This window comes from Neodiprion lecontei, chromosome 2 (genome assembly GCF_021901455.1).
Source record: "Neodiprion lecontei isolate iyNeoLeco1 chromosome 2, iyNeoLeco1.1, whole genome shotgun sequence".
In the NCBI taxonomy this organism is placed as follows: Eukaryota; Metazoa; Arthropoda; class Insecta; order Hymenoptera; family Diprionidae; genus Neodiprion; species Neodiprion lecontei.
Genome location: NC_060261.1, coordinates 40377045 through 40394870, shown reverse-complemented (window position 1 = coordinate 40394870; position 17826 = coordinate 40377045). Strand labels below are relative to the sequence as shown.

Genomic DNA, 17826 nt, shown 5'->3' with positions numbered 1-17826 from the left:
CTCCGGTGAAATCAGCGAGACTCCGAGAGGGCCGCGGTTCGCGTAGCTTGCCGTTTCGCCTTCGCACCCTTCGCAGAAACAATTGTAACTATGCTGAAACAATTTATAATTCCACGCCTCCGCCGGGGATGCCCGGCTAAACGCCGTTACTTCACTCGCCCAACCGCCCGCAGATATAGAATTTTCCCCGTTTAACCCCGGCGTAACCGACTATAAGCGCCCCCTCTCACTCCCCCCGCCCTCGCGCACTTGCGTCTCGATATATCGCCGTGTGTGCTCCACTTTTTTCATATCGTTTTCGCGTTCGTTATTGCCTCCGACGTTTATTACCCACTGTGCATAATGAAAAAAATTCCCATATACATGTACACATACCTACCTACCTATCCGTATCGAGTATGAAAAAATACGTACACGCGCAGCTTTACGGGCGACTCGAGAGCGCCAATTGTCGATGGCAGGAGCACGAGAGGCACGTGCGTGTAGAAGTATTTGTGAAAAGACTGCGGAGGGTAGGAATTATCTCCTTGTTCTCTTCCGCATAGAATTCACCGTGTACCAAACGAGCAGTTGGACTCCGTATATGGTATTTAAAATTTTTAATACGAGCTTTAACGCGCAGCGCGAAGCTTTCCGAGCCCCGAGTGGGTAGACGTGTACCTATGTGTACGTACCTGGCACGGACAAAGGGCGAGGGTGAGGGAAACTCGTTTCTCCATATTTTCGTCCCGCCAGCTAACTGCAGGCTTATTATCACGCGACATGCAATTTGCTGCAGTTGCAGAGACGAAATTTTCCCGTTAATTAAATCCTCGCCGTACGGAGAATGTGTTCGCACGGTTTTACCCCGTCGATGCTGTGCAGCTTTTATCTCCTCCCCTCATTTTGCGAGATCGATATTACTCGCATCGATGTACCAACTTGCTCGATTCCGCTCGAACAAAGGTTCAAGGGTCGGAAGGGCGATGCAGTTTTAACGGGACTTGAAAGCCGGATCTCCGCGTATAAGCTTCACAATCGAGTAGAGTGCCCACCCTTCCAAACTTCAGCAGCACTCTTCCGGCTCCCGCATTCGTCTTCGCATCGCGGATAACGACGGTGGTTTCATTGTGTAACGGAGAAAACAGACCGGGCATCCAACGAGCAGAAATACCGAAATAGTATACAGGTCAGCTGGAAAGTTACAGCCACCCACCCACGCAAAAATGAGTCTAGCGTCCGATTTCTCAGCGTCGCGGCTCTCGATCGGATCTCGAATTTCTCCTCCTTGGGGAATTCCTTGCCGAGTGAATTTCTCGTAATTTTTTTTTGTGCTCGCCTCCTTCTTTGGTCTTGTAGAAACGTACGTCCCGGGACAGCGAATGATATCGACTCTCCCTCGACTTCGATTTCGATTTTCCCGCTCGATTAAACGCCGGTGTTATTCGGTTACTCGGTAAGCTCCGTGCCCCCGCAATGAGGAATGCAAGCTCTGATGAACGAACGGTCGTTGTCCTCCCGACTCCGCTTGTGACTGCATTGTGAACTGATTGTGCGTCTGTTGCATTGTGCTACTCGGAGCATGCCAATTCCCTCTCAAACGTACAGTGGAAATCTAGAACAAGGAAGCCGGGGGGAAACAGAGATTTTGCTAGACTCGAGCGTACCTAATTCCCGTCGGATCGGGTATTCTTATTCATACTCGCGTTGCATGGACGAGGCGTCGTCGTCTCCTCGTCGCGGGACGAAGTCGGCTTGTTGTTCCTCTAACGACGTTACGAACTTTGGTAAAATTGATTCGCTGATTTGAAGGAACGCGGTGTGCGTAACGATATTCAAGCCTCGGGACCGCGTGTGTTCCCCGTGAAATAACTTCGTCCTTCGCTTAACAAATACTAATCGACTTAGCAAGGATGTACTCGGTTACCTGCCACGTCCCTCGGCTCCTTCGTCATCCCGGCTTTCTCCCGTACCGAAATTCGATTACGTCATTTCACACTCCTCCGGCATTCGTGAATACCAATCTTGACGAGATATCTCCCAGGGATTTACCGCACAAGCATTCTTATCTCGGTTTGTTTCGAGGTATTCGATCGGTCCGTCGGTCATCCGTTCCAATTACCGTTCTATAAGGTTGAAGTTACGAAGGACCAGAATCGATTCCACAGGAATTACCTCCGCACTAACGTTTTTGCGGTCTGTGGCAATGTAACGCGATCGTATTAAAGGAGAGAAATGTTTTCGGCTTTAACGGGCGTACTGTGGTTATAAATAATAATGAGAGGCGGAAAAAGAGAGAGACGGAGAGTGAAAAAAAAGGGAACAAAAATGGGGTAACAAGCGCACTGCAGTGAGAAAGAGAGAAAAAGAATTAATGAAAATGTTCGCGTTTATCTTTGGTCCGGAACATTTGCACATTGAAATATATGGGCTGAAATGGATAGCCCAAGGGGGGCAGTTCAGCCGGGGCTTTCATGAGGATATAAATGTACGGTGGGAAATCCTTGGTCTTCGCTAATATATATTATTGTAATGCAAAGTTATCGCAGCGCAAGATGATACACGCTCCAAATTGCGCTCACGTACCGTCAGCTCGCTGCGTTTCTTTAGTTTTCCCGTAATTTGTGTTTTCCCCTACGACAAGAAAGTTATGATTTTTAGGCTGCAGGGACCGGGTCAAACCATTCCCCTTTGCACTACAGGATCGGATTTTAGGTCCCGCAGCCCCGCGGGGTGTTCCTCGTAATTATTTCTCTTATCGGCAGCAAAGCTAGGGAAACTGGACTGTATCCGGACTTGGATAAGACGTCGGGGCTTCAGTCGGACTGATTTATAACGAGCTTACAACCCGCCAAAGGGTGGGCGGTTCTCCTTCCGCTCCACCTTCCTCCTTGCTCCTCGCGTAAGAATTGCGTCCGAATTTCTCGGATTCCGAGGATTAACTTTATCGAGTTAGATAGGCGACATGTACTCCAACTAGACCCCTCGGTTCGCCCCGGAAACACGGATATAGGGACCTGCAGGAAGTAAATGTCGTTGGTCGCGTTTAGCTCTGAATTCTCAGCGAAAAAATATTCACTCGATGCATTCACGGATTCATGGAGCAATCGGAAAATCGATTCTGTCCAATTTCTTCTCCAATAACTCGGTGTAAAACGAAATAAAGAGGGAAAAGTTTTTGACCCTGACCTTAGAACTGATTTGGTTTCGCAAATATTTTTAAAAACGTAACAGCGACGGATCTACTTTAAGCCCAGCTACGTTATAATAATGCAGAATCCGCCATAGTCGATGTGGCACTGAAAAATCTGGAGTGAGAAAAAGGGAAAGAGAGAGAGTGGAGTGTTCGGTTTGAAGGAGCTTGAATAAATGAGATTAGATGAATTAATTCCGCGGGTGAATGTAAGTCTTGGAGTTGGAAAGAACGGCAGGAGCATTACGTGTCCAAACGAGCTCGTTAATCATTTTATCGAAGCCAATGAAGAATAGGTCGAAGCGGACGCTGCAGGCTGTAAGAATACCCCGATTCAAGAGATTTTCAATTCCCATCCCTCCGACTATCTCGCCCCGTCTCGCCCTGCAGCCGGCGTAATTAGGCCGCGCCGATGATCCGCGGGGCTTTACTAATTAAAGGGGTAGTTCTCTGCCCGTAGAGGCGATAATATTCGATCGTGAGGCGAGCGACGCGGCTGCGCGTCGAGTTGAGAACAAGACCCTCCGAGTTTCCTGATTAATAATTAAACACAATTAGCAGCTAGAAGCGACGAAAAGGCGAATAGAAGCAGGTTTAATAACGGCAATGACGCGACTCCGAAACCGCGAGGCTTCCCAGCGAGGATCCGATTCTTCGGGACAAGATCGTCCGCCGATCTCGAGATAAAATTCACCCGCCAAGACGCCTCGTTCCGGATAAGTTATAACAACGTATTCGTGCTTCCGGCGCTGCGAACGAATTCATTCGCATTGTGCGACCGCACGCCGAAGACACTATCTCATAGGGTTAACTCTTCTCGTCTATTGTACGGGGCGCAGGGTGTCGGGCCATTAAGTATTGTTCCTGCAGGAGGCTCGACCCGCCGCGGCTACGAGGAACGCGGTGAAATACACACCGACGGTTAACGCCGCGAAGGCACATCCTCGCATACAAAAGAGTTCGCGTTGGGCACCGTAGGTGCGAAAGATCAAGTATTGTATCGTTGCCACCACCGCAACCGAAAGTGAGCCTGATACAACGGATCGTTTCTGGTGGAGGTGGCGGAGGGTCGAGTTTTAGCCGAACGTGACCTGCACCCCGATCGCAACGACCACCGACTCCTTTTTTGCCCAGACGCTTGCTTTTTCACTTGGCTTTGGACTCGGTTTACTTCGCTTCTCAGACGGAAGCAGTTCCTTTTATCTTTCAACTCGAGCTGCCCGTGATGGTCAACGTCGAACAGCTCGTAACCTTCTTTCTCGGGTGGAGAAGAGTCGACGAACCGATTACGGGAATTCAGACATTAATCATCATTCTCATTTCATTAATCGACCCGCCGATGATGAATCCCTTAGGGAATTGTGTCGTTGATTCGTCGAAGAAGATATCTCGTGTAAAAATAATTACACCATAACACCGATTGAAAACGGACGCGTCTTGTTCTTTCCTTCTTCTTCCTGTAATTCCCCGGTGACGAAAAAGTTGCAGGCAGTAATTTACCGCGTCATCGTCGTTGCGACGCATTCCATCCCAGGGGAGAAAATCCGCAACGTAGGTTCCGTTTAAAGATAAAACGAATGGTTAAATTCGCTGGCATTACCGTTAATCGTGCTTCATTTTTCACGCATCTGGAGGTAATGGAAAGCCGTTTATCCAATCTTCCCCGTCAATAGAGAGAATAATGAAGAGCCGGTACCAGCCCGGCTTTGAAAGAGCACGTGTAATCACTTACCGCCGAGAAGAAACAGGCCGCAGGCAATCAGGGTCCTGTAATCAGAGTAGCAGTGACCAATTAGGGCGGAAATGGTACCGGCGAGGATCAGGGCCACTGCGACAACCTGGAACGGCGCTGATATCCTGTAACAGAAAAAAATAAATAAAAGACCCGTTAGAATCTGCACGGAGTCGAGGAATGATCCTGATGGAGTGAAAGAGCCCTTCCACATTTCTATGCTTCGACGATATTAATTGAGTTTTACTAGATTCAGAGTCGGCGACGGGTTCAATTCCAATTCCCAGCATTCAATCCGTGAAAGTAACGAGCTCCTCGTTTTCCCCATGGAGTTTCCATACTCCGAGACTCGAAGCTCCCACATCACTTCGCGTCTCGGTTATCTGACGGTGGCCTTGGTAAGAAGGTGATAAATCCAACTTAGACATCCCCGAGCCGCCACTTTCCGGAAACATGTCACCCCCCTAACAGCGGAAGGAGTTCTTTTTTTCGTTATCGTTGTTTTTTTTTTTTCTTATCTCTCTCTTCGGATTCAGATGCGCGGGGAGAAGATCAATCAGAATTTATCACGCGTGTACGCCCTGCCCTCTCGCCTTCAACCCTATGCCGCAACGTCAACTCCGCGACCCGACCGTACAGCCTTCGGTCGTCGGCCCCACAAATCTTGATTAACCATTTCTGCCCTCGGCGTCGCGGAGAGGATCTCTGAGGGATTTTCGACCGAGTGAATCGACGAAGGGACGGACGAGGGTGAGCCTCGTGCTCTTCCTCGTGATCAGTGTAACATGACGTGTCTACGACGGATAATTATCGGTACGGAAAATTGAGCTCAGACATGGTAGCGGAACTGAAGAACTTTAGCAGAGTGGAACGCAGGTTCATCCACATTTTTCACCCGTTGGACCAAGAAATTGTTCGTAATTTAAACAAAATTCCATCATTCAAGGTATCGCTGATCATAGATAAATTGCTCTTGCATTATGGTTACGGTCAAGGTTTGATCATTATCATTAAAATACTCAACGACGCTACCAGTGCGGTAAATTTCCTCAGAATCTTTAGGAACTCCTGTGGATCATTGTAACACGGTGTCAATCCACCGCTATCCGATGTTGAATTACCAAGTCGACAAGAAGATCGTTTTACAATATTTCAACAGTGACATGTTTTACGGTGTAATGAAAGAGCTGCCTTCCAATTGAAATCTTTGAAGCAACTATGCGTGAGGGCACAACTGAAGCATCATGCCGAGTTTAACGTCGCGTTAACATCGTTGCTGGAAAAGCGAGGGTGAACTTTCCGGAGTGTTAAAATAGAAACAATTGTTGCCGTGCGATACGAGTGAGTTTATACAGGGAAACTCCGAAGTGTACGAGGTTCCGCGAAGCGTCACGTCGTGTGGAAGTGAATTTGACGGATTCTAAACTCGCGGTGGTAAATCGTCGGAAAATGTTTATTTTCCTAACTCGGTTCTCTCGGCTGCTGTTCCTGTCCTTTTTGGACGACGGGGTGTCAGGATGGCTTGCTGCCATGCGAGTAACTCACGCTTATGCGCCTTTCGATCACGCGACCTTCGCCCGTCGCGACTCGAGCATATCTCGCATCTTCTCAGAGAAATAATGCAATTTCGTGTGAGGCTCATTTTTCACTCGTGACGCAGTCGCGAGCTTACAGGGATAAGGTGTTCGCCATTTTTCGTTCATATTCATAACTCATTTCAAGGTGGAAGCTCCAAGCGTAAGCTGCAACGATTTAATTCAACCTGACATGTGAGATACACCCGAGAATTTAAACCCGGTATTCAGTTTCCGAGGAGTTTAATCAATTTAATTTTTTAATTACTTCGTTGCAGCGTGGTAAAAGGTGACTAATTGACGTCAACTCAGCCCTGCTAATTGACGGTTGGTCCAACAGCTAGTTAGTTGCAAAACAGTGACACGAACCCACGTGTTCCACAACCGCGATTGGAAAGTTCACCCCGCAAGTACAATCACGCGGCAATTAAACTTCGGAGAAGTTTGACGGAACCGATCATCTAATTTCGCTCGCGATCTTGATCTAATTAAAAAAATTCGAACCAAGGGGAAGGCAATGATCAGGGAGTATAACTGTGCTCGGTATTCGAACATTTTAATCCCGATCCTGGCAGTGATTCCGGAATGAAATTGCGTCGAATGGCTCATGACTCGACTTACGAGAGCCGCGGAAATCAAAACTCCCCTATAAGCAGCAACGGGAAAAGATTGATCGACGGCTTCTGGCACTCGCGCTTATAACGCAGAGACTAGACACGCCGCATTAAACAGGAACGCCAAGTTCCAGACCTGCTTCGGATATGCAATACCTATGTGCATCCACGTTAAATGGGAATATGCGTACATCCTGCCCCACCCCCATAACTCAGCTCCATATCTCCGTTCAAGTGGCAGATAAGTATGTACTCGCGTTTTGGAGGTGTACGCGATATTGCAGAGAGCCGGGATTCCGTTCGAGATCTGGCAACGCTGACAAGGGAAAAATGGCCAAAAATTTACTCCTTCGGTGATAAGTCGTCTTCCGTTATTTGTAAAATTTCTCAGGAATTTTATTGTGAGAAAAGGAAGCCTGAAGTTTTGGATGAATATTTCAACGAAAATCAACACAAGGTTTATTTTCAATTATCTCTGATTGAAAAAACTATGAGCCCCGAAGCCTGTACTATGCTGAATCAACATACGGGAGTTTATTCTGAAAATAACCGTCCGATCTATACGTATGACGTTCGAGAATCGATCAATTCATCGTCGGGTGCTTCATGCTTATACGTACCAGCGAAACAACGCCCGTGGATATTATGATATTATGCCGAAAGTTTGTTGCACGAAGAGGGATAAAGAAGTATATCCAGAGGATTCTTCTCGACCATTACGCGGTAGATTGTTTGCCAATAAAAAAGAATGTCATCAAAGTATAATACTTCCTTCCAGTAGATTGCAAAGCCGACGAAGTGGTTGCTTGTATACTTTTGTATCGATCGGGCGCGATAATCGCGGTTGATTGCGAGATTAAGACAGCGTCGTAAACATAGGCATCTCTCTTTTTTTTTTTTTTTTGGTTAAGTACACAATACGAGGCTCGGGAGCTGGGGGCAAATCGATGCTTGGTATTTCAATGAGAGCGGGTTAGTAATTTTACATTATACTGCAGGGCAGACTTTGCGCAGTAATGAAGAACTCCTGCAGTCTCAAATCAGGTGAAATTCTTTTCAATTATACGTTTAAGCCCCCATCTCGTAAATTAGTTGAAAGTTTCTTTCAGCTGCACACAACTCGCTCGGTTAAATCGTCGTAAAAAGAAACTCCCAACGACCGATAAGATCGCAACTTTTTATCTAAATTTCCCGACACCGTATACGAAAGAAAAAAACTCTTGATCTGTACTTGCGCAGGAAACGTGGCGATAAACGAAACCCGAAAAAAGAAACAGAAGCTTACTAAACGAATCTCTTGATCAATTTTCTCTATTTTTTAACCTTAATACAGCACCTACAATTTAATGTGAGCGACGAGGTGAAATTCTAAAATCATACCTATTTTTAGGAATTTTTTTTTTAGTAAATGACAACGCTTACACTTTATTTACACCAATTACAACAACTTGAATAAAAAAAATGAAAAAATGACCTTCAAACTGTAAATAATAAATCCCTCAAACTCAAATTCCTCCAAATATTTTCAGCTTCCTTTTAAAAAAAATCGTAAAAATAGGTACCCCCCCCCCCCCCCTTAATGAGCCGCGTATTTCCCTGTTACAAAAACTTTGGTAACAGAGCACCGCGGCGAGTCCATTGAGTAGCCCGACTTAGTTTCCGGCGTCGTCGGATATCGCGGGGAGAATAACTGTGACCAGTCCGTGGGAGTTTGGCTCGTTAATTACGGGGCGTCGGCAGTAAATAATAATAAAACTTCATTAATAGGACAGTTACCGGTGTTGGATTGCAGCCAGAAACATACCGCGGACTCGACCCTCGTGCACCGACGGCACGGAGTCGTTGACACGGACGTTATTCCCGCTAACACATGGCTTTGTACCTGCACGTACATACGCGCATACATAGGTGCGCCAGAATCGCGGATGCTGCACCAGCACGGCCATCCGGCATAATGCATGGACCAGTTATGCCGGGGTTACGTATTACAGCCGAGAGGCTGGAGGCTGAACACGCACGAACGAGCGGAGTCCGTCTATGGGTGAACTATCGTCGTTGTTCGGTGTTCGGGAAACTTTTACAGGCCTTTTCCCCCACCCCCGGCTATTTCATCCCCCTGCAGAGGCATGCGACGCTTCCGAAGTTGGCGGGAATTGTAGTCAGGCTCAAAATACGTGACGGGACAAAAGTTTAAACGGATAACTGAGGGAGATCAAGTTCATTACGAGTATAAGAGAAAGTCGTTTGTTTTTTTAATCTATAAATCTCTAGACATTTGTCACAATCACAGGGAATCGTGTTGTTCGTGTGGGGAGAAAAATGGAAAGGTCAGACGATGGAACGGTCGAAACTGCATCAACAAATTTTCAAAGAACTGAAAATTTCATCTGCATAAGTTGAATACAGTTCGACTGTAATAGAAATAGCTCGGTTTGTTTATAATTAAATTAGCTGTAAATTATCTGAGAGATTTTAGTCTTGGACCTGTTAATTGTTGAAAAAAAAATCCAGTATGAAGAACCGTTTCAATTGACAAATGACGATCTTGTGATTCATCAAGTTCTTCTCAAGAAATTCATGCTCTTGAATTTTTCAGTGAAAAAAATGTTAGAATAATGTAATTTAACGCAAATGTTTTAAAAATATAATCAGGTGTTTACAGAAAAATACAATGTCTTAAAATTTGTTCCGTTACCACGTGAATTTTTTATTTTTTTTGTTCAATTATTTTAACTGTGTAGATAATCGTTGGGCAGACCCTTTGAATCTTTCGTTTAGCACTTTTTGTTTCTATACGTTGTAGGTGTGCTGAAAAATCTTTATTACGCGGATCGTTGGACCTTTCTACCTGTTTTATCTACAATTATTTGTGAGATTAGGAGATTCGGGGTTTAAGGAGGATGGGGGCGTTAAAGCGATCGGAAAAGCGGGACAAGGAAACAAATCGCGTATAGAGAGGACGGCCGGGCGGCAGCTCGGGGGAATTTATCCCCGGGAAAAAGAGCCCCCGGCTTGCGGAGAGCCTTGCGATAAATATCGCTTTCGGTTCGATTCGATACTAATCGAAAGGAAACAAATCGCAGCCAGGCGAAAGGCTTTTGTTCGACGGTGAAAAAGTTCAGAGAAAACAAGCCCCGAACGGAGAGATAAAGAGTACAGATAACGCTGCGGAAAGGAGAGAAGGAGAGACGGAGAGAGAACCGCCACAGCGGTCGCCGATGTCGAATCGACAAATTTTTCCCTGGTCATCACGGTTAACAAACTCTTGTAAAGCCGCAATGGCTGGACGTTGTGATCAAAAAAACGTGTCGAGAGTATGTAAAAAAAGAAAAATTGGAATAACGATGCGAAGCATGTGGCAGCAGAGAATCCGATTGAATGTAATTAAAAATGAATGAGAATTATTGTAGCTGTTGTAGTTCTCTTCTGGCAACAGAAACTCTAAATTTTCATGAATTCTAGCTCATTTGTTTAGCATCCGAATTCTCTTCGAATCGTATGCGACGAATTTTCTTAACACAGTTCCTGTATTTACTAGAAAATATTTTGGGTGTATAAAAATATTGATTGCTAAACTACTGTGTTTAAAAAAACGTACGAAAGTCGTCAGATATTTATTTCACGCAGTTTGCAAAGAATTCGTAAACAAGTGAAACAATTAGCCCTGATCCACCAAAAGCGCATAAATTATTACATTTTTTCAGTTAAATACTTAAAAAAAAAAAAATTTTCAAATGACGCGATTTTTCTAACGAATTATTCTACAACACTTTGGATCTTCTATTCCACGTCGAAAAATGCTACTACATAGAATTCGATTCTACTATTTCAGGCCATGTTCCGTCGTTTTACTATATACATTCTTTTCTTTTTTTTTACTTCTTTCCTGTACCGTACGCCGATGCGTCCTTGACTGCAGAGACCGCAAAGAATTGCAGAGTATGTCGAATGCGAACGGCGAACTCGGGCCGGCTGACTGCACGGTTTATTACTACTAAACAGGCTGACCAAGCGGTATATTACCACTGGACAGGTCTGATGTATTGCCGGTCGGGTTGCCAGGGCGTCGAGGGTGGCTGGCAGTCGGTGTCCAATATCCATACTGCGTCGAGCAGCAGCAACGGCGCGCGATGTTCCTTCCTCGTGAAAACTATTAATTTAACCCCGAGGCGCTAGCTAGGCGGGCTCATGTTTCGTGCGCATAATTCAATTTTGCCACCAACATTGAATTAGTAAATAATATCGTTGGTCACCGGGGGTAGGTATGCGGTTCCCCCGGAAATTGGTTCGCTGTGAGAAACATTGTCATGCGGCACACGCTGAAACGAACCTGTCCGACGGCTAGATTTTCGTCGAATTTCCCAAGCCTCTGTTCTCTCGATAAATACTTTTGTTGACTTATTTTTAGAGGATTGCAAATCGCTGGATCAACGATCTTTTTGATCTTTCTTCGCCCACTACACCCTTGCATGATTATTTGACTTTGAATGGCTTGATATTACAGGAAAGGGATTACCTGCTCAACGACAAACAGAAAATTCATAGACGTTGAGGATTATTGAAGAGACAAGGCGTTCTTGAAGGCTGGACCTTTTTCCCGGTCTTTAAGCGAAATAACATCATCGCTTGAAACGAGCTAAGGAATGCTCTCACTGCAGTTTGCACCAACAATGAGTTAAACGTAGAACGCCTCGTAGCTCATAATTCCCGGCTGCAATGAATAATGCAGGGATCGGCCGAGGGGCGGGAAAGACGAGGGGTGCAGAACCCGGCTACACAAGACGACGTTGTACCACCTCTGCACAGTTTACAGTTGTCTCTGCTTTGCTGACTAAGCTCCTTGGCACTTGCACACTCGTGCTTTGACTGTCTCTCGTCTCGCAAGGAGGATGACACGATTTCGCCTCCTCTCCTATCCCTGGGTCCTTAAAATTCTGTCTCATCCATCCACGCGTTAAAACGTATTCTCAGAAATCCTGACATTTTGTCGTTTCTAATTTTTTCACAGTTGAAGCTGCTCTTTGTTGGCTTTTATTGTTGGGATATCCGAAGGCGATCGAAATCGCCTCGTAAGCGGATTTTTTTTTTTTTTTTCGTACTACTTTTGTTATCAATCAATTTCGTTCATCTCAGGTATACTTGTGTCAACGTTCAAACCCGATTTCTCCTTGCCCGAATGTCCACACGACGGATCTGGATCGAAGGGATACGCGGCGTAAATACGCGAGTTGCGGTAAGGACGAGGCGAGTTTGAAAACAGCCATTGTATCTGGGAAAGCGGAAATAATGCCGCGGAATTACACCGGCACCGGGTACGAAAGCCGGCTATCCTCGGGCTGTGGTTAAGTAGCCGATTGAAATGCATAGCGACGAGCACTTGTGTACAATCTCGAGGAGCTCTGCACGACCCACCAGACCGTGAACGACGCTGACGATGGGGTTGAAACTTGCATTAGAGCCGTGATATCACGCGCTGTGCGTTGCGATTCGCATATTCGGGGCTGAGTCCGGTCGGACGAATTCTGTACTTCCGGTTTCTGCACTCGTCATGTTCGCTCTCGTTTACTTTCTTCGAATCGCCCTTGTATGAGCTTGCAGAAACACGAGGGGTTGAAAATGATGAAACGAGAGGGTGGAGCTATTTTGGCAAAAATCGGGAGACGGCGATCACCTTTTTCTGTATCGCAATGGCCAGCCTGAACGATAATGACCTCGGAATTGAATGAAACGGGATCGGCCCTCTTATTCCGCTATTTTTATACGGCAGTCGGATGAAAACTGCAGCTGTAGAGAGCGTAAAAGTCAGCCAGAGATTAAAAAAAAAAAAAAAAAAAAAACTTGCGAGGATGATGATTTTTGGTAAAACGTTGCTTCGCGGAAAGGAATTCCTTCGATCCCTGCACTCCGGAAACTCCTCATTTTCATCTAATTTATTTCCACGTTCAGGCATTATTCTGCATGCAATGCACGATGCTCCGGCAACTCGACCACGCCGTATATTATAATAAAAACGCAGAATTTCAACGCACAGCTCTGACACCGGCAAGTTGGTAACAACGGGATTTATACCCCTGGCCTGCATTTGCCACGGAGTGCAACTAATTCAAGAGACATATTTTATTTATCTCCCCCCAGTAGCATATTTCCTCCTTCTCTCTACTCTCCCCTCGTGTGGGAATTTACGCCGTTCAGTTTTCCCCCTTTTATTACCTTCCACACTCCACCCAATTCACCATGGAAACATTTTATCCCTCTCCAATGTTAGGTTTTAGAAACTTGGGAGAAAAACTTGTACATACAAGTTTGTATTTGTTTGAGGATGTCTCACGATCAGTGGCAATACGGAAATGCTGAATTGTATAAAAGTGAAATTACGACTCGTGCAGCGTCTACTCCACTGTCACGTTTCAGAATTCAAGCCTACGTTCTAGTAGGAAAAAAAAAAAAAACGATTCTCGAAAATAGCTCAATCTAAAGTATTTGAACTTTTTCGAAGCTTGTGAGAGCCCTCAAGTACGGAAGTGGTAGTGGCACTGCCACGTGGAAGAAACACGTCAATTTTTCCTTCGCTTTCTCCCCCCCCCCCCCCCCCAATTCTCCTTGATCTCGAAAATAGTAGTGCACGAACAATTTAATGTTTCCAGTCGATTCACAACGCATTATTGGAGTGCAAAGGGAGCTTAGCGGTACCGGTTATTATTGTCTAATTGTGCGAAACACGTGTCCTGTTGCAAGGTCGTTAGCTCGGAGGGCCTGGAGGGCGATCGGGATCGATCTTGGCCAATAGCCGCGGCAATTTCGCACGGGTGGCAAAAAAAAAATAAATAAATAAAAGAGAAATGAAAAAATAAAAATAAACCGGAAAAAAAACAGAGGCCGTGGGTCCTACGCCTGCGTCTAATGGGGATCGTTTAATATTTTCACCCGCGAAAGCTCGGCCTGGGAAAAAGTGGCGAGGATTCGAAGGCAGGGTGGCTGGCTGGTTCGTTGGTTCGGTAGAGGGTGCAAGCTTATATTTGACCCGGGTCAAAAAGCGGCGTGTGCTGCTGCGGCGATCGCCGGGCAGTTAAGGGACGTTATGAAAATTCAACACGCTTATCTCCCGAATGCCCTGGGATAAGCGAAACGATTAAGGGAAGAATTTAGCAGACCCAAAACCGACCGTAAAACGCTGATTTTTTTTCATTCTGTCCTGTAGCCTGCCAAAATCCTTTTCCATAACCCGCGGAAGATAAGATCGTGGTGCTAATGCCAAAAGGGCGTAATTTTTTTTTTTTCAGTTTCGGAACCATTGGCAATGAAGAAAAAATTGTCCGCCCTTTTGGCATTGGCATCGGGATATTAATTGCCGAAAATCATGAGAACGATTTCGCTTCACAATTAGGTACACCGAATGGACATGTGCTCGATAAAACTGTCCCGTACATTTTCTGATAATTTATGTTTATACTCTATAAATTTACGATTTACTTATCAAATATTACACCGGTTATGCCACGCCCGGTTCTACGTTACTTTATGCATTAAATTCATTCGATTTTAATAGTCGTATATACGTATACGTGTGCTGCGGTCGGTGATAAACTGCAGCATTACCTGCTGATTGAATACGTTAATCACTCGAGATTATACGGAGAGCGGAAATTGATTCTAAATAAATTACGCGCAATGTCGAAGTTAACTGTGGCAAAGGGGTACAAAAATTTTTTCGAATGGTTACACATCTTTTTTTATCTGTTTTTGTCGGAGGCGTTTTTTTTTTTTTTTTTTTATCGCCGTCAGGGTAAATTGATTTATTCGTAATACTCGGATAGTTTACTTGGATGGTAAATTGTTTTTTCCCCTGTTATTTCTTCTACGCTGTCCTCCATTCTTATCGAATCACGGTAATTTTTTTCCGAAGCCGACGTCACAGCCCGAATATAGATACCGAGATATGTATTCGGCAGCCTCCGCAAGGGTCAGCGATTTCTGATCAAATAACAAAGAGTATAGCTCGAGGCGCTAAGAAATTCAATATTGCAGCTGTAATAACGGCAGGAATTTCTTCCTCCCTTTTATTGCTGTCGTGACTTCGGCGGTTGATCCATTCGCGTGATTCGCATCCAAATCGATACGACTTGTCAGTCATTGTCTCTAAATTCGGTAACGACTAGCGGTATTAACGAATCAGAAATCCTCCTGCCAATTACAATTCATTTAATTGAATAATTACGTCCACGAGGTAGAAGAGAAATTTCTCCACCCACGCCGATCACCGCCTATTATTAATTAATTCTATTGAGTGATAATATTCTCTCCATCATCGCGATGCAACCTCATCAATCCTTTATTTATTTTTACCCTTACAATTACGGCCAATTTACCATCAATCTCAATTTCGGCGGGGCCTGCAGTTCGGAAAAAGCAGGAACGGCAAAATTCCACCGCTCGCTCGTCACCGTGCGGCTATAAGGCTTAGGCCTCTTTTTGGTCATCATCTCGCCTCTCGGCTTGATTTTTCCTTCGTCACTGCCGGCAGGCCGCCCCCTAAGCTTCTCAGGAGATAAGGGTGATTAACGTCGCAATTCTTGTCTTCCTTTGTTAGCACCCCGCGACGACACCGAAGATGCGGGGTAAACGAATGGGAAAAGGATTTCAGCCAAGGGTAGAGTTACGAGTGTATACACAGAAGGCGGGTGGAAGTAGAGAAAAAGGATGCGACGAAACGTACTTGAACATTGAACCCTTTATTTTATGGATAAATCAAGCCAGGGCGACGATGACACTATTAAAAGTATGAATTTGTTAAACTTGAAAATTGAAACGGATTCGGATAAGCTGAAAAAATACTTATGCACATATTTTCCGCCGGTTTATACCCAACTTTGAACTTCGAACTTTGCCAAGAATGAGCATTGATCCTTGGATCGCTGGGCTAGTTTGCCTGAGGATTCAGCGGACTATGAGGTAAAGATAGCTGCTCTGGGCGTTGGAGCGTACAGCTAGCTGTACTATCTCGATATTCGAGAAGGAGGAGGAGGAGGACCGAGGGTGTATTTATGGTAACGGATATTTCAAGCGGTGCCCGTAATCACGTAACAACTACCCCGTATAAGCTAAGATAGGAAGCCGGGAAGATGGTGCGGCCTCTGGCTACGATTCGAGAGGAGGGGAGAAGAAACCCTTCCCGATCCTCGTCGTTTCGCCGCTTCCGCTTTCCAGTTCGTACCGCCTAATTCCAGAGAGGTCCTGGAGCTCCCACTGCGACGAATTAACGTGGTAAACGTACCGGCACGCTGCGAAATTACCACGAACAAGAAAACAACAAAGCTACGAGTGAGTTGAGAAGAATCGGAAGATTCCGCCGAGCGGTAGGAATAATTAAAACCAGAAACTGTTCGTCGAATTAAACAAAAAGGGGGAGGGAGAATGATAGAGGAAAAAATTGTCAAGGGAGGGAAATTAAGCAAAGCTGCGTAATGGCGTGTTTGCTCGGGGCGAAAGCTCGCCTGCAAGCCTAATTGTTTACTCCGAGTGTCGGAGCACCGTTATTGTCACGAAGTCGTTCGGCTAATGGTGATTAAAAACGCAGGCACCCACTCGTTAAAGTCAAAGTACTTTTCATTTCCTCAATTTCCGCTTACGCGTTACCTTTTGCATTTCATTCCCCGCTCGCGATTAAGAGATGGACGTAAATTTCGGAGGACGGCTCGAGATTAAAACGCATCAGTCTCTCTTGGATGAGAAATATGATTGAACTTCACGGCTAGGTTCCTTATATTGTTCATTCAATTAATCGCCAGATGCGAAATTTTGTTTACATCGAGAAGATAAATAATTATACACTATAAGACAGGAGCTGGATAATGAGATAGAAAATAATAAAGCAAGGTAAAGAAAGGAATTCGCAACGTTTTTCTTTACTCCGTACTTTTTCCCTCTATTTCCATTACGCTTATTGTTTAGGCTACGGGATTCCCGGGGATCCTGTAACAGGAGCGAGAAGTGCCCGGCCGCTTTTCACGACTCAAAAATCGTATTAATCTCCCCGCATCACTCGAGCCAGCCCTTATTTTTCCATGAAAAGAAATGAAAAGAAACGAAAAGTATTTCTCCCGAGGACCATTTGTAACCTCTTACGGTATATTTGATAAAACACAGAGATGTGTTCATTTATGGAACATTTTCACCATTTCCTTCCAGCTCTTCGCCGCCTGCGGGGTTTGTATCACTTTTTTCTCGTTCGGATCTAACGAGGTGCGAAGGAGGATCTTCTCGGCTCGATCGGGATATTAGCGGCTGAAATTAATCACCAACACGAACTTAGTTTCCTCGGGGATACGCGTCATCGGTGTTCACTGATTGGTTTCGATCTTCGGGGGCTCAGCGACCTCGTATTATAGATAACTGAAAAATTGATTACGTTGTTGTAATCGATGACTGTTGCAAAAACTGCAATTAAAGTTCCGCCCGCGCGGTTTCAGCGGCTCAAAAACAGCAGCCGATAACCCTTTGAGAATTCCGGTACAAAATTTCCTCACTGCAGCGATCGTTTCAAAGGCAAATTTGAAAGCGTCATCCGTCGCCAATTTATGTGCAGCAAACGTTATCTCTCTCGGTAAAAAACTAGGAAGCGGATATCCGATATTTTCCCCGAGTCAAAGCCAGACTGGTCGCCTTCTTCTCTTTTCCACTACTCATCGCGTCCCACCTGCCATTACCGAAGCTTTGAAAATTCCCGACTCGTATTTA

The 17826-nt window shown here is 45.3% G+C and overlaps 1 protein-coding gene across 7 annotated transcripts in view; it reads right to left on the bottom strand.

The window, feature by feature from the left end:
• LOC107225550 overlaps nt 1-17826 on the bottom strand; it is a 102387-nt gene that overhangs the window by 28244 nt on the left and 56317 nt on the right. For all 7 annotated transcript variants that reach the window (XM_046731619.1, XM_046731625.1, XM_046731620.1 and 4 more), the window contains one exon: nt 4905-5029. In XM_046731619.1, coding sequence (XP_046587575.1) covers nt 4905-5029 — 125 coding nt within the window. The remainder of the gene's footprint in view (nt 1-4904; nt 5030-17826) is intronic.